Source organism: Polistes dominula, unplaced genomic scaffold (assembly GCF_049000335.1).
Source record: "Polistes dominula isolate Pdom_NZ unplaced genomic scaffold, Pdom_raw_medaka contig_12, whole genome shotgun sequence".
In the NCBI taxonomy this organism is placed as follows: domain Eukaryota; kingdom Metazoa; phylum Arthropoda; class Insecta; order Hymenoptera; family Vespidae; genus Polistes; species Polistes dominula.
This window is the reverse complement of record NW_028301116.1, coordinates 807,302-823,654: the sequence shown is the minus strand read 5'-3', so window position 1 is coordinate 823,654 and position 16,353 is coordinate 807,302. Positions and strand designations below refer to the sequence as shown.

At 37.5% G+C, this 16,353-nt stretch overlaps 1 protein-coding gene and 1 long non-coding RNA gene across 4 annotated transcripts in view; one reads left to right on the top strand and one right to left on the bottom strand.

Moving 5' to 3' along the window:
- LOC107070160 (neurotrimin) overlaps nucleotides 1-16,353 on the bottom strand; it is a 236,039-nt gene that overhangs the window by 210,760 nt on the left and 8,926 nt on the right. For both annotated transcript variants that reach the window (XM_089176864.1, XM_089176865.1), the window contains exons 4-5: nucleotides 11,331-11,534; nucleotides 9,716-9,906 (exon numbers count right to left, since the gene is read on the bottom strand). In XM_089176864.1, coding sequence (XP_089032990.1) covers nucleotides 9,716-9,890 — 175 coding nt within the window. In that variant the 5' untranslated portion in view covers nucleotides 9,891-9,906; nucleotides 11,331-11,534. The remainder of the gene's footprint in view (nucleotides 1-9,715; nucleotides 9,907-11,330; nucleotides 11,535-16,353) is intronic.
- The window catches only part of LOC107071281 (uncharacterized), a 119,471-nt gene continuing 104,640 nt past the window's right edge, over nucleotides 1,523-16,353 (top strand). Inside the window, exons 1-4 of one of the 2 annotated variants that reach the window (XR_016178069.1) lie at nucleotides 1,523-4,002; nucleotides 4,797-5,035; nucleotides 6,053-6,712; nucleotides 6,786-6,926. This is a non-coding gene — a long non-coding RNA (uncharacterized LOC107071281). Of the gene's footprint in view, nucleotides 5,036-6,052; nucleotides 6,713-6,785; nucleotides 6,927-16,353 lie in introns of both variants that reach the window. The other variant, XR_016178068.1, reaches the window with a different exon arrangement.

Sequence of the window (16,353 nt, the reverse complement as noted above, 5' to 3'; positions counted from 1 at the left end):
TTGCGTCAGGGTTTCGTCAGGGTTATGGCGACAGCATCAGGTGAAAGAAAATAGAGACTGTTTTGAATCTATATTAAATTATATATCGGTCCATTTTCCACCGAAATCCGATTGTGTGACTACTTTTTATAAATAAAATGTTTTGAATTTTGAAAGTGTTTCGATTTTAAATAAAGTTTTTTATTCTATGATTTGTCGCAACAATTTAAGGTGTAGATTGGCGCATTAGCGGAATTTTGCTGCGGTAGCGTTAATACGTAAGTACCCTTAATTTTATTCGCGAAGTCGTGTAAATTATAAGATTTTATAATGAGTAGTTGACAAAAAAAATGTTTTTAATTTGGTAAAACAACTTTTGAGATAATCTATAGATACTTCTATTTATTTTTTCTACCACACTATTTTTTGTATATTTTTTTGCAAAACGTCAAACCTTAAAGTGGATTGTCATTAGCCTGATAATAAGATTCAAAGTGACAAAACAATTTACTTACTAACGTCAAATAAGATTAATCGTAACGAATATATTAAGAAAACTAACTCTTCACGTTTTAACATTCAACGATAACGAAGAAAAGAAAAGGAATGAAATCTAGATAAAAGACAAACCCATTAAAAAATCATTATGAGCGTATTCAAATCTTGACGGAATTCGTCCAATTAGGATGATCGATTCAATCTCGTTAAATAATAATAATACCAAATGGAACGAACGTCTTGCAAAAAAAAAAAAAAAGAAAAAAAAACACTTCAAAAATAAAAAAATAAAATACTTAAAGAAACAATTCACCTATTCGTTATGAACGTGAAACGTAAAGGTGTTCTTTAAAACGCTTTGTTTCTTCTTCGGTTATAAAACTCAGCAGAGGTTACCGACACGTTTATTATAATAAGTTAACACGTCGTTGATTCGATAAACATCGACGAAACGTTCTGTGTGTATTCGAGACAAGCCCTGTAAAAGATAACTGGATATGATATAACTATACTCGTGGATAACGCACGAGTAAGAACGACAGTAATGATTTATTAACGACGTTTCGTTATTAACTACTTACATTAATCGTTATTTATACCTCGTTTATATACTTCGATCCCATATTTAAAAATCGATTACGCAAATAGATTTTATGAAATAAATCCTATCTTCCATTTTTCTCTTCCCATCCCACCCCTCTATTTTTTTTCAATTTTTATTTTTCGATCTTGAGATAAACTTTTTATCTCATAATTATTCATAAGGAAGTATTATCATTCGAATGATCGATTACTATTTTACAAATGATATATGTACGTGATTATTACTATGTAGATTGTTTCGCTAATTGATCTGAGAGTTTTTTCTTTTTTATTTTTAACTTTTTTTATTGTTTTTTTTTTTTTTTGAAATAAACAAGTGTTCCAAGAGAGAGATAAAATTATATAACATGCAAATATATAATCAAGTTATTCGTAACGATCAACTAAAGATTCGATTGATTTCTTGATTAAAAAAGACACATACACGTAGTCAACTTATTATTTAAACATTAAGAACAATTTATTCAGTTAAAATAACTCGTAGCAAATACACAAAGGAATAGTTATTTTAAGATACATTTATGCAAGCAAAGTAAAGATCAACAACGTTTGATTTCTGATCCAACGAATGTGATGCATTATCGTGTTGATTTCAAGAATCAACATTAAATGTAACAGTATATACATATATACTTTCCTAAAACACGGACAACAGAGTTTATCCTACGTTTTACTACGTTTACTTTGTCTTCTAATCCATTAATATATAACATTATCGAATAACTATTATTTTATACAATTCCATTTCTGATTAAACTATTTGCAAATACATTGAACGTATGTTAAATGCATTTCAAATGTTTGCCTCTCATTAAATCGATTTATTGCATAGTATTACATACCTTTTAAAATCACCTGCCGACGTATTCGATCGTTATTTTATACGTTTGTTGAAAGAAGCGATAACGTGTTTATTCGACGATATTACCTTTTTCAGATGGAATAAAATCGATTCAATATGAACAACGGTGTATATAATTTTGTTATCGTCAAAGTATCGTCGTCTTGTATAACTCTATAAAAAAGAATTTCACGTCGTCAGGTGCACGTTTATCATCACATTTAAGAACGGTGGTCGTCTTTTCCTGAGAATATTCCCCCATTCCCTCTCTTCCCCTCTCCCCAATATAAGAAGAGTGTATTCCACAGAAAGATAAACTCCCCCCAATCGTAATTTTCTTCGTCAACTCGAAGCCGGATGTTTGCAAAAGAACGCGCCGAGCTAAAGTCTGAGCTAAAGTTTACGCCCCTCATAAAGTTCTACCACCGATTCATAAAGGTGAATGGTACCTGGGATGGCTTGCTAGGGAGAAAAACAATTTCCGGTAAAGCGAGGACTTAAGTAGTCGTGTTTATGAGGCGTCGTCGTGTGATGTTATGAAAAAGGATACGCGCCACTTTCTATATTTCTTTTCGAAAGAGAAGATCCTTTCGACAAAATTTATCACCAGTTCGATATTACAGTTTCTAGAGTATGTGTTCTCACGTTATTATATATATATATATTTAATTTATTTCAATTTATTCATTAAAATCAACGTCGTCTTTTTTTTATCACGATATTATGATGATTATTATAACAAATCGAAAATAAATAATCGTTGTTGGATAAATGGCAGATTTGAATTTTCATTCTGGAAAATAATCGATTACTATTCATTTAACACGATTAATTAGATAGTATAATCCTACGAAGTGAAGATAAATCAATGCTCATATATCTCTAGTTTTATCGCACACGTTACATGCATATATGTATACATGTATCGTAACGTCTAATAAATGATAGTCGATAAAAAGAAATATTGATACATAAATCTAAGCTTTTTTCTCTCCTCTTACTATATACGCGTCAACTAAAATTAGATACAAAATGAGAATTTCTCGCGTTGCAGAAGAAGATGCACGATGTTTCGAATTTTTCTCTCTTAGGGTTTTTATTTTGTTTCGTTTTTTTTTTTTTCTTTTTCTATTTCTTTTCCCCTCTTTCGCTGTATCTTTTCTCGTTTCAATTAAAACGAAGCGTCGACGAAGCGCAGCAAATTAGGGTACTCAGTGCGGAAAGACACGATAGTCGTCAGTCGAGATAAATTCCTGATGCACACACACTGTTAGGAAACCAGTTGGCCAGAATAAACGTACCGACCATTATTGGCGGCATGCCAGAGTACCTATCCTCGTGAGCATCGGTCTTTTCATCGCAACACGCTTTGAACGAGGCGGATAGATTGATGCATACCTTAAAAGACGGGGACGAGTGATCCGAATGATTTGAATACTCCTAATGCAAGGCGTGATTGAAATTTTCGCAACCTTAATCGTTGGCGAACATTTGACGAGCGTTCTCGCCATTTCAAAGTCGTTTCTCCCTTCTTCTTTTACATTCAACACACAAAGGAAACAGGAAAATACTGTTATATACAATTTCAAACTAATCGATTTGACTTATCTTATTCTAATTTTATTTCTTATTCTTTAAAATGTATAAAAAAATTGTATCCAATATGTTGTTTTTTTAAATTATAAACAAATAACCATTTCTTATGCGTTCGAAAACCAATCAAGTTATTTGAACGGTGAAAATATTTGATTATAAGAGCTATCGGTTTACAAGGGACAAGAATAACGTCGTAGGTAATTTGAGGTGGATCGAAGAGAAATGTGGGTTAGTAACATCGAGTATGCTCCTTCAGCAGTAGCAGCAGCAGCAGCAGCAGCAGCAGCAGCAGCAAATCCAGCTAGTTCGGCGAAACGTCGAGTAGCGACAACTAATAAATTCTAATTTAAAATCAGTGTCGCAAGAGAAGGTTCTTCTAAGAGCGGGCCATTTCTCAGTGTGTTACTCGTGCAGCTCATTCGTTTCACCGTCCCGAACCGGCGTAGCCGTCGTTCCTGACACCGTGATAAACAGCCGCCTCTGTCGTAAGTCAAGTCGGTATAAAATCTCGGACATTACTCGTTCTAGAGAGAGAGTTTACTAAGTTGGAACAACTTGACAGGGCGGATATAGTTAGCGTTAGATCTTAAGCAGCAGCACCACCAATACCAGCACCACCACCACCACCGTCCGTCTCCTTTCATTCGTTATTCTTCAAATTCCACGTCAATGGTATTCGACTTTTGTTAGAGTAATAAAATCGTGCTCCTGCTTATTTTTCCTCCCTTCTTTTAAAAAAAAAAAAACGTTTAGGGAGTCAAGCTACGTCTCGTAAACCATCCAATTCTAATGAAGTAGACGATAATGTAAATTACTCGGAACGAAACTACCCAAAGGAGTCTTCTTTTTCTCTTTCTCTTTACTCGATCTCACTGGAGAAGAGGAGAAAATTAAAATCCGTATTTCTATCGAACGCGAAGAGACTTAAGAATTGATTAAATTACACTTGGTAATACAGCTGCTACCGTGATTCGAAATTTGTCCGTTTACCGACACGTAATCCGTTCCAAGAGATCGATAAGAGAGTGAGTTACACGAGTTGCTTGTAAATGAGTTGAGATATCGATCAGGATCTTAAAGAAGTATATATAAGACTCATCCAAGTGACGGTAGGAAGAGAGATAACGTACTTAGAAAAGGAAATATACTGTTTTCGCACGCGAAGAAAATACATATAACACCATCCTACGTCTGAAGATGAGAACAAAAACGCGTTTGTTTAGCAACGATATTATTCGTTCAATTTGGAAAAAATATGTACAACAAAGTTTACTCTTAGGTGCAGGACACATAACGTCGGCTATGGCAGCAGTCATAAAATCTTTAAAATGCAAAGCTACAATGAAATTGTGGGCACAAATGTAACCCTCTGGTAAGGTTAATCTGGCGAGAGCATCGCGACGCCTGGCTAATGGCACGTCCGACGGTTGCGTGCCAGCATTTTCAGCCAAGCAGTCGTCGAGCATCCGTCCTGTTCAGAAGAGGGAAGGAGGCTCAGCCAGCCGGCTGAGTGATGAAGTGAGTGTAGAGTGAGGCCTATTTTTGTGCTTACCGACAAACAGCCTCGTAGATCTCATGACACGTCGTTAGAAGCCCACGAAAATACATTCGATGTTACTCCAAAGTGCTTAGAGATATCCGGAGAGAAATAGAGAAAGTGTGTATCGTGTCTTTGTTAGTTTATTCCAAGAAACAATAAAGTCTTCTCAATCTTTTTCCTACTCTCTGGGGGTAGGATTTACCTATAGGATTTATACTTACAACCTTTCTATCGTTGTAATCGTTCGTGCAAACGTTCAATATACAATACAAACGAACCTTAACGTAACCGTGATATATCGTTAACTTAACTTTGTTACCAATAGGGATAAATCGTTTGGAAACTATACGGAACGGAACGGTCTTAATCGAATCTCGTTAATCTTAAGTTTTCACATAGATTAAACGTCTCTATTTGGACTAACGACAGCTTTTCTAACGATTATCAAAGTCGCCTTAGCACTTTGAATTCGTGCGATATTCAATTACGTCAACTACGTTCGTTGCGAAACGAAGCAAAGTCTCAAAATTAGGTGGCATCTTCGCGACCGATACGAATGCAGGAGAATTCGAATATGTGAAATCGTGTCTAACGAGCTCTAGGGATTTTCTAGCTGCAAAAGTAGCCTGCAAATGGTGGCAAATGATCACTGCGCTTGTACAAGTCTAATGGAACTAGAATTATCCAGTATGTGCGTTGTAATCTCTTTCATCTGTAAGCATTGCGCCAAGTTATTCCTATAACGTCGTGGAAAAACGGTATTTTGCTTAGCTCGTGTTACTCCGGACGCCTCCTGTTAGACGATATTCTTCCATCGTGAAAATAAATATGATTAAACCACAAAACGTGTCTTAGTAAAATGAACAAAGTAAACCCCCATTACCGATTGTAATACTTATAATGAGATAACATTCATATTCAAAAAATTTAACTCTTTCTATTATTTTTAAACTCAAAATTATTCGCTATTTTCTTTCATATTATCACGTTCATAGGGTTGTACCCACGTAACAACGATAAATTTCTACGAATGGATATAGACGAAAAATGTCGTTCAAAGATGACCAACCAAAATTCGAAAATTATTCGAATCTTTTATCGAGCACAACCTTTCGAAATCTATCACTTAAATAAAATGATGTAACGATAAAAATGATAAGAAACATAATCTTCATTTAATTGGACTATTGTAAAAAGAAAAAAGAAAATTTTTTTAAGCTGGTAGAACGAAAGGATTAAAAATTTTACCAAGAAACAAAAATACCCTAAATGCTTAATCTATGAAAGATATGAAAAAGGAAAGGATTTGGAGGATATGACTAGGAATAGGACGTACACTCTATATCAAGTTTTACATTGACTCTCCCCTTTCGTGACAGTTTACCACCGTGCTGCTGCATGCTATTCGTAGATGTTCATTTTACAAAATTATTGCCAACAGCTGTAGAATTTTTTTTTTCGATCGTTCCTCCGTTCGCTCTCCGAAAATTATCGTCCACCACCAGGCAAACACTTTACGACGAAGACACGAGCATAACCTTTTCTTCCGATCGAGGATTCTCTTTTATAAGTGTACACATAGTTGCATATGTAGATTTACATAGATATAAGTTGGAATATCTATCTGTGTGTACGTACTATCCATGTGTATGCATGTATGTATTCACATACGCTTACTTTTCCTTCACGATGGCAGGAGAAACTAATGATAAACACGATTCTTTGCAGCCATAAAGGGAAATTAATGTTCTGGATGGTAATGGTAAATGGGGTGGAAAGAAGACAAGAAATCGTAAGATAAACGACATCGGGATGTGCCGAAGGCTGGCATCTTTTATCGACGAAAAAGAAACGAAAAGAACAAAAAAGGTAAGAGTGTGAGAAGATATCGAAATTTGGTGTTAACTTTTGACCTTGGCTTCAAAAGGTCACTCCGTAGATAATCTTAAAGGTTTTACTTTGCTAACAGTTTTATTCGACAATTCGTCTTGTTTTAATAGGATAACAGAAAAGAAGTTTTATGCTTAGATGCATTCAGTTTATATATAAGTAAAGTGGTAACTATATATATATATATAAATGACTTCTTAAATGGGGATAAGCATTTAACTAGGATGCGTTTAACTTGCACATTTTTTTATTCTAAAGAAGCAAGTTCGTAAATGAGAATGAAATTTGAATCGATCGTAAAAGATGAAGGGTGGGAGGTTGGGGGGTTCTCTTCTATACAGTGAAAGGAAATGCACGAGGAAGCGATCGCGGATGATGAACGATCGAGTCGAGAGAAAATAAAGTGGTAGAACGTAGAACGGAGGAACGTCGATGGAAAGCATTCCCATCTATCAAGCCCATCCCCGATAATCATCGGTTGCCCGATCGAACACTCGAGTAGAAACAAAATCTTGTGAAACGACTAAAAAATGAGATCAACGTGTATTCCCCATCCTACCAGTCCTCCCACCTCTTCATTTCTTGCCTCTTTTTCTCATTTACTCTCTTTAAACGCTTCTTCATCTTCTTTTTCTTCTTCTTGTAACGATTAGCAAATTGAGAATATCGATGATGAGATGATATAAGAGATAGGAGATAATGATATTGAAAGTGTAGCACTCTGCTTTGAAACGTATTTAACGCACTATATTTATCGAGATGGATGGTGTAACTTTGTTAATTTTCTTTCCCATTTTTTTATTACTTATTCAAATACTTATTTATTATTAACATATTGAAAATAACGTGTAAAGTATATGGTAACGAATGGTATATTACTAAAATAATTCACGTTGAACTAAGCTTTGCAACATGATGGCAAATTTTATATCAAATTTTTTTCTTGTAACTCCATCAAAATTATTGAATATATTTATATATGAGCATCTGTTAAAGATATGCTAATACATATATACGTAATATTATATCAAGAATTTAAAAGCAAGGTTAAGGTGACGTTAATAGTAGACATCTTACTACGATAAAAGTAGTTATCATATCTTCGATCGTCAGACAAATTGGACATGGCAAGATGTTGTAGTCTACTCGTATTTAACTTGATAATAATCAAAAAGTAGATGACCATGTTGGAAATAAAAAAGAAAAATATATGTTACGGTCAATTTAAAGAATCCGGTGATTGTATAGAACCCCTTCTGTCTTTGTGCTAAGAAAGAAAAAGAATAATTATTTAACTTTGTGAGTAACTTTTTTACACACTTACAAATATATTTCTTTTCGAATTAACACAGTAGATAAGTGTAAAAGCTAGAAATGAATTAAATAGTTCATTAAGGTGAATTTTGCTGTTGTTGTTATTCATTCTCTCTTTTCTATCTTTTTCTCAGCGTATTTTCTACCATCCAAATTAATACATCTTACCGTAACAGCGTACGAAGAGAAACAGAGGTACCATCATTTATCACCTCTAAAGGTGTGTACTCGTATGTACCGGTATTATACGATCGTACCTAGAGAAAGAGAGAGAGAGAGAGAGAACGAAGCATATATCCCGTTAAAGTACGTGAAATCCAAGTGCTTTCAACTCCACCGCAGCCCACGACCATAACTCAAAGCGCTCGTCAGCTACGCTACATAGGAGTTAGAAAAATTTCATGGCTGACATCACCGCAACGCCGAGCTTTATATTTTACGCCATCTGTAAGAGGGAGTCTACGATCTCTAACAATCTCACTTTTGGATGCCCCTATTAATGAGTATATTATATTCGAGCGAGTGAACACGTTTTCACATACACATACAAGTTCATTATTCGTACATTGTATGCTATTATAAAGAAGATTCTACGATTCTTTCAAGTAATAACAAAGAACAAATATACATCATGATCATTTATAATAGATAATGAAATGCTTCTGCTTCATCTACTATCGATAAAATGATTCTTAAATGCATCTATATTTTTCTAATTATCAAATAACTGTCTTGATCTCTTTTAAAGTTATCTCCAAACGAATGAATAACAGTACTGAACAAAAAATTATGAAATATTAAGTTTGCAAGATCATGAAAGCTCGCAAGAAGACATCTAACGAGCGATGATTCAAAAGGATGCAGTTATATACCAGGTGTTACGTACATGCAGATATATACTATACATATATATATCATATACTCGTACATATATAGAGGTACGTAGAAACGGAGATCAGCATACGTCGCGTATTATTTACAATTGGCGGCGATTTATGTCTCTGGGCCGGATGAGGGCAGGAAAAACAGGCAGGCTACGTCATGCAGAGGCCGAATAGAGAGAGAAAGAGAGAGACAGAGAGAGGGGTTTACAGGAGGAGGAAGAGAGAAAGAGATGAAGGGAAGTTATGGAGAGAAAGAGAGTCAAGAGCACGCGCGAACGTTCTCCACCTAGCGAAAGGGAAAGAGACGGATGAAGGAGCAATAGGTGGGGGGATTGGGATGAGAGAGAAAGAGAGCGAAAGAGAAAAAGGGGCAAGCAGAGAGAGAGAGAGAGAGAGAGAGAGAGAAAGAGAGAGAACGTGGCCGCCTTGCCAGCCAATTCCCGGCGGCCCGCTATATTTACGAGGCCCATAAAGTAGCGGGCACGGCCGCGTATATTGCCGCGTAAATATCAGCTTATGGAAATATAGAGCTCAATATCTGCCTGCCTGCCTGCTCGCCTGCCTACCTACCTGCCTGCCTGCCTGCTTGCCCTCCTGCTTGCTCTCCTGTCTGCTGGTTGCTTTGCTTGCTTGCCTGCCTGCCTGCCTGCCTGCCTAGTCGATGCGTTTCGTTGCTTTTCTTCTCTCTTCCCACATTCGATGGCCGTCCCTGGAATCGAGATAGTTTTTCGCCTAGCTCGTTCATATTCGCCTATCTCACTCTGGAAAATAATCCTTCGTGTTAGCTCGCGAGAGTTTCCGTTTTTAAAAGGACGTATGATTTAGGTGCCACTCTCTTTTTCTTTCTCTCTCTCTCTCTCTCTCTCTCTCTCTATCTTTCCCTGACGTGAGCTGGTCCGAGATAAAGATAAAGGATAACCCGTTTGGTACGGGTTCCCTACATTAAATGTCGTACGCGTACGCACGCATCGTAAATTTCGCAAATCTTCGATAAACGCCGGTGGTGGTACGGCCCGTCTTGCAAAAGAGAGCCATGGAATGCTCGTTAAATTAAATCGCCGCGGATAAGCCAACGTTGTGTTCGAACGAGTTATGATAATTCGTTTTGCTGCGGCAAATACAGCCGCCGATACAACCAACCAACCAACCGATCTCCCCCTCTTTGATCAAAGCCAAAGCGTTACGTAAGATTTTCAGATGCAAAATGGAGGATGAATCTGCAGATTGGAATCTGTCATCGATAGTCGACATGAGTGCGATATCATTTCCATTCATATATGTATACGTATATTTATGTATGTATGTATGTATTCCACACGTGATGTGTGCACCGTTTGTAAGCATCCATTCGCATACCAAAGATTGCTGCTCAGGATGCGGCTAGTAATTTAATTACGAATCGATGATAAGTGCGAGATATCGACGGGAGTTAAATCGCCACAGGTAAAAGACGTCGTGAATTATCTTCGATCGAATCAGAGGTATGGATTTATTAAGGTGTACGAAAGCTCTCGCGGCGATTATAATTAATGCGCTACTCGTTCGAAGAATTATCATGCGCTAGTTTTACTACCTTACTATACTTGTCTCTATCTCTCTTTCTCTCATTCATTTCTTACATTTCTTCTTAATCTTTCAACTTTTCTAAGATTCTCGAACGTATAGAACCGGTTACTTATTGCAAAACGAAATATTTTATGCTTTATTATTGAAGACTACTACTTCGTTAAATGTTTATTACTTTACTTAGAGGTTTATACTAATCGTTTAAAAAAATCTTTACGACAACGCACTATGACGTTAAATATTAATTAAAAATCTACGAATAAGTGTAGAAGCTAAAGAAGAACACACCGTTCTTTTATGGTATATACCTTACCTGGTTTCTCTTCGATTCATAAGACAAACGATCATGAAATTTGCCGTATCAAGAGACAGTGTAACTACGTTACATCGAGACAAGGCCAATGAAATGCACGATCGCATGAAATCAGTCGTACTGTACCGAAGGATTTGCGGTGTACGCATACTCGAGCAGTTTCTAACAAAAGACAGAGAGAGAGAGAAAGACAAGTAGACAGACGGATAGACGAACAGACGGATAGACGGACAGACAGATAGATTGGGAAGAGAGAGAGAGAGAGAGAGAGAGAGAGAGTGACGAACGAACGGAGGTAGTACATACGGTTTGCGAGTCCAGCGCTTGGGTGACCGAGAAGAACTAGATGAGGACGCCTGTCGCTGGCTGACACCATTAGGGTGGCCATCCGTCACCATTAACACAGATGTCCGTGTGTTTCCGCGAACATCGCATTAATCACACCTATCCACATAAATTTCCTGACGGCGCGAACCGAGCAGCGAAAGCCGAGCGAGCACGCCCTGACACCTTAATGGATGATAAATCAGAAATTCATTAATGGAGAAGGGCACCGACGACGACGCCGACGTATTTACCAAATTGAATTCGATGCAAGCAAATGGTTGTATTTTAATTTCACTACGGTCCTTCACTACGGTAACGTAGAGAGAAAGAGAGAGAGAGAGAGTGAGTACATTTCTTTCATTCCTTTTTTTTTAAACTATCTCGAGAGTGGCATCTTTAAAAATATCTTTATTCTCTTAACACGACAACTCCCTATGTCTCAGGGGGGGATCATGGTTATTATTAGCATTAGAAAAGCTTGTGGAACGATGTACGAAGACAAAGGAGATAAAACGTGTGGTGTGAGTCAGAATTTACATCTAAACGTTTCTTGGAAGCGTTTCTTGGATGATAATGAATCAGTTGGTTCGTTCGTTCGTTCGTTCGCTTAAAGTATTATACTAGAAACAACGATGATGGTAAGTAACAACGAAACAATATACACTTAACTCGAACATTTACGAGAAAATAAAAAATGTTTATCGAACTACAAACACAAAGGCTTGAAAATATTTGCAATTCATTTTGGAAAATATCATGATAGTGCAAACGTTGAAGCATGTTGCAGCGCATAAGTTTTATACTAACGATAATAGGTAGTCCTTAGTAACAGTATTCTGATTGAATGTCTGGCATATATTTCCCCAGCGTGTTGTCGAGTAACCTGCTTTGAGTAGGAATTTGCAGAAGGTGTAACGAGTACCTTCCCACGGCGACTATTATCCGTTACCCAAAATTAAACCCCTCTCACACGAACTTGAAATCCCAGACGTTATTACCGTACAATTGCTCATATCCACGGAAAATGCATTCGTCCCGTATCTTCTCGAAAGAAACTTCGTTAAACTTCTAAACTGATGCACACGGAAAGAATCATTTGAACTCTTTTTAAAGGAAAGAAATAAAAAATGAAATACATATTTATAAGGGAAGTTCTCGTTAATGAAAACGTTATTATTTATAACAAACAACTTTAGCAAGATATTCATTGCTAAATTAACCGACATCGACCTATCTCATTTACATCATCTACGAGGATAAAATATCTCTCTTTTTGTTACAATTTTCACGAGTGTTCTATCTAACCACGCGTGAGATATATTCTTGTATGCATAATGTATGTGGGTCAGCGCATAAACAAGTTTGTACGCATCAACAACCGACTATAAAGCTTTAATGTGGGCTCCCTAGTACATTTGCTAGGAAATGATGTAACCCGTTGCGAGAGACGTGAGAATTTATATGAGCAAGAACGAGAGAGAGAAAGAAACTTGCAGAAGGTAAGGAAAGGCGAAGCAAAAGCAAAAGCCTAACAGAGTAAGAGAGTAAGTGAGAGAGAGAGAGAGAGAGAGAGAGAGAAATAAAGAGAAAGGAAGAAGAAATGAGGACCAGGTGAGGCGGACAACCGGTGGTAATGGAGTCGAGAGCTGACTGTAAATAATGCGGCTTATTGTTAAATCGCCGCGGTCCCAGCATCATTAACTCTATCGCAAATCTCACAGGCGCAGCGGGTGTCATGGTAACTCTTACCTCGAGTGCGTATGCGTGTTGCGGGCACAATGCTGGCTAATGATGCCTCCAAGGCGGTACGTAGTCAAACGGACACGAAGAAAGACGGAGAGAGATGGAAGACGAAAGAAGAAAGGAAAACAGTTGGATAAACGGGAATGAAAATCAAAAAAGGATAGAAAAAGAATCGGTGTAGACTAAAGTAAATACAAACACGGTGAAACAAAAGATAGGTAGGTAGTAGGGTGATAAAGAAGAACGCGAAAAAGAGAGGTTGTTGAGAGACATATAGAAACAAAGGTGTAGAGAAATAAATAAGAGGAAGAGTTAGGCGAGACGTAAAATAAAAGGAACGAAAGGAAACTCTCGGTTCTCATATTATCGAAAGGTCCGTCAGGAGGAGCTTGATTATTATGTACTTTTGTCTCTCTCTCATTCCTTTTATATTGCGAGCTTGGTGATATGCCAGCGTCGGTGGTACCTTGTATCGAACAAATAGTCGTGCCGACCGTCATGGATATAACAAAGGCCGCCGCAGGGAATGACCCTTCATCACCCGTCAATGGTACTACTACTCCCTCTAGAAAGACCTCTTTCCTTCTCTCTTTTTATCTTCATCTTTTACACTCGAAGCTAAAGCGAAGCTTCTCTTCGTCTACCATGTATATATATATTTTCTCTTTCTCGTAACAGCTCTCCCATCCGTCTATTTACATCTCTCTCCTTCTCTTTTCTTTGACCGCACGTAGCACTACTTAACGTGTCTCACACTGTGAAAGCGCACTTCGTGCTAATGAACATCTTAATATTCACGTCAAGCTCTTCCATCTTTCCGAGCGTATAACACCTGCCTATCGGTCCATTTCGCACATACATAAGAGACTACTATTCTTAGGCTTGGAGATTGTCACTGTCGTTTATGCCAACTACCGTCATATGCTTCAACTCTGAACGGATATATTCTAGCTTTAGAAGGAGACCAAAATGATAGGGAAGCTGTTAACCTAACAGTCGATCCAACACTTTAGGGATTTCTTTCGATCGTAACGCAAATAAACGTTGTCGGTTCTGGTCCCTGTCATAATTCATATAAATAGTCAAGTTTTTCCCCTTTTCTTTCTGTCTTACTTTCTTTTCTTTCCAAAATCCTTACTAACATTTAAACTCATAGACCTATAAAATCACCCTTCGCGATTTAACTTATTCTCCAAAAGAAATCGGATCGTTTTACAGGGAAGAAGAAAAAAAAAATAGAAGAATCTGAAAGAAGTGATGTCTTTTATGGCTGGCACAGGGTAGAAAATCGAAAAACTTTCGACTCTCGGGAATCATAGCGATAAGTGTGATCGATAAAGGCCGTTGATATGTGAACGACACACCGGCATCACACGGAATCGTGCTCTGGAGATATTTTTGCAACGTTGCGATCGTCATTTCGTGTTATAGCAGAGGAACGTTGTTTTTTTCGAACTCGATACGAATTTTGAAAATTATTTTATCGTATACAGTTAAACGATAATATTAATAAAATATGAATTACACGACATGCAAATGAAATGAAGCATATTCGTAAATAACAAGATACTTAATTTAAAAAGTAATAATAATGTGATAGTTTTCCAAGGAAACATTTGCGTGAATGTAACATTTGGAGAATAGTCTTTTCCCGTTTTCTTAATAAAAAGCCGGAGGCAACATGATAGGACATCTGTCCATTATGGAGAAAAGCCAAGAGCTTTGGCTCGGAGGATCATTTCCCTGATGAGTGGCGATCAGTTTCGTGGAACCGGTCCTGTATTCGCTTTATTCCGTTGGCATTGATCAGCCACTGCCGCCACTACCGCACTGTGTGCTCTTATCTAACTCAATCCAATTCGAAAGTCGAAGAAATTCCAACGTAAGGAAGCAATATCGAGCGATTTTATCTGAATGGCATTCTCTCGGTGGTATATAACCTGGGCATTTAAATAAATCCTCCAATAAACTAATGTCAATATATCTTTCTTTCTCTTTCTCTCTCTCTCGATGAAAACGAGAAATACTTGTTAACATTTTTACCAAAATAAAAATGAGAAACGAATTTGTTTGAAGTCATGAAAATAAACTTTCATTTCTGCCAAGTCTATTTCTCGTTCTCAAAAAAGAAAAAGAAATATGACCACTCGTTAGCTTTCATTTGAATTTTTACAATAACTCAAACAATGTAACTTAACATTTAATAATTCGTTGTAGGGGTAAGTTCTAATAGGGTAAACGGCTTAAGAAACTCGATGTTATTAATATATCGTGTTGGAGGAAAACGTCCAGCAGGTCATTCCAAAGAATTAAGGGAATGGTATCATTTGGCAAAGTTATACCGTTATATTTGGCCGACATGTAGCGTCGTTTTGCCGATATTACTTTGGTGGCCGATGTACTCGCGCCTTCTTTTATCTCTTTCTCTCTCAAACTACCAACTGGCGCCCTCTTTTCCCGACGAATACTACGACGACGACGACGAAGTCCGCCATATACTCCTCCAACGCCCTTCGAAAAAAGTGCTTCTGCGCCGCGCACTGTAAAGGACAGCGAGAGAAAAAAAGTAAACGGTGGAGACGATGTTAAAGAGAGGTCTCCGGGAAAAAGAGCAACCGCAATTTCGCCGCACAATCGTGTTTCTACCGGCGTAAAGAGAGATGAAAAGAGAGAAATCTGGGGGGGGGGGGAGAAAGAAGAAAACATAAAGAAAGAGAGAAAGAGAGAGAAAGGAAAAGGATGGGGGTAGTTTTTGCCACGGTCAACGCTGACCGCAGCACTGGACACAGCAATACCGAGTTCCTCCCGGTTTGGCATTTTACGGAGCCATTCGAACAAGATGGTGCGTGATAATGGCGCCTTATAGAGGAAAAGCAATTTCTACCCGCAGAAACGTGGAGCTTGAAGCAGCTAGCTCTCGCACTCCTGCTGTTACTGCTGCTGCTAGTGCTGCTACTGTTACTACTACTACTACTACTACTATTTCTACTACTTGGCTACCTACCACCACACACAGTATGTTCGGCTTAGACTTTCGGCATGCCGCTGCTATTATGTCAATTCGCGCTCTCTTCGAACTAACGACGAATACGAGGATCGTTTAGACCACGACCACGCCTTTAATAAAAGGTCTGTTAGCGAAAGGATGTTCTTTTCTAAATAATCACTCTGGCTATTATGGTTCTGTTCCTTTATAGGAAACCAAAGAGTGCTTTTACACGTTTAAGAACTTACAAAATAAATTGATCATTTCTAGAAA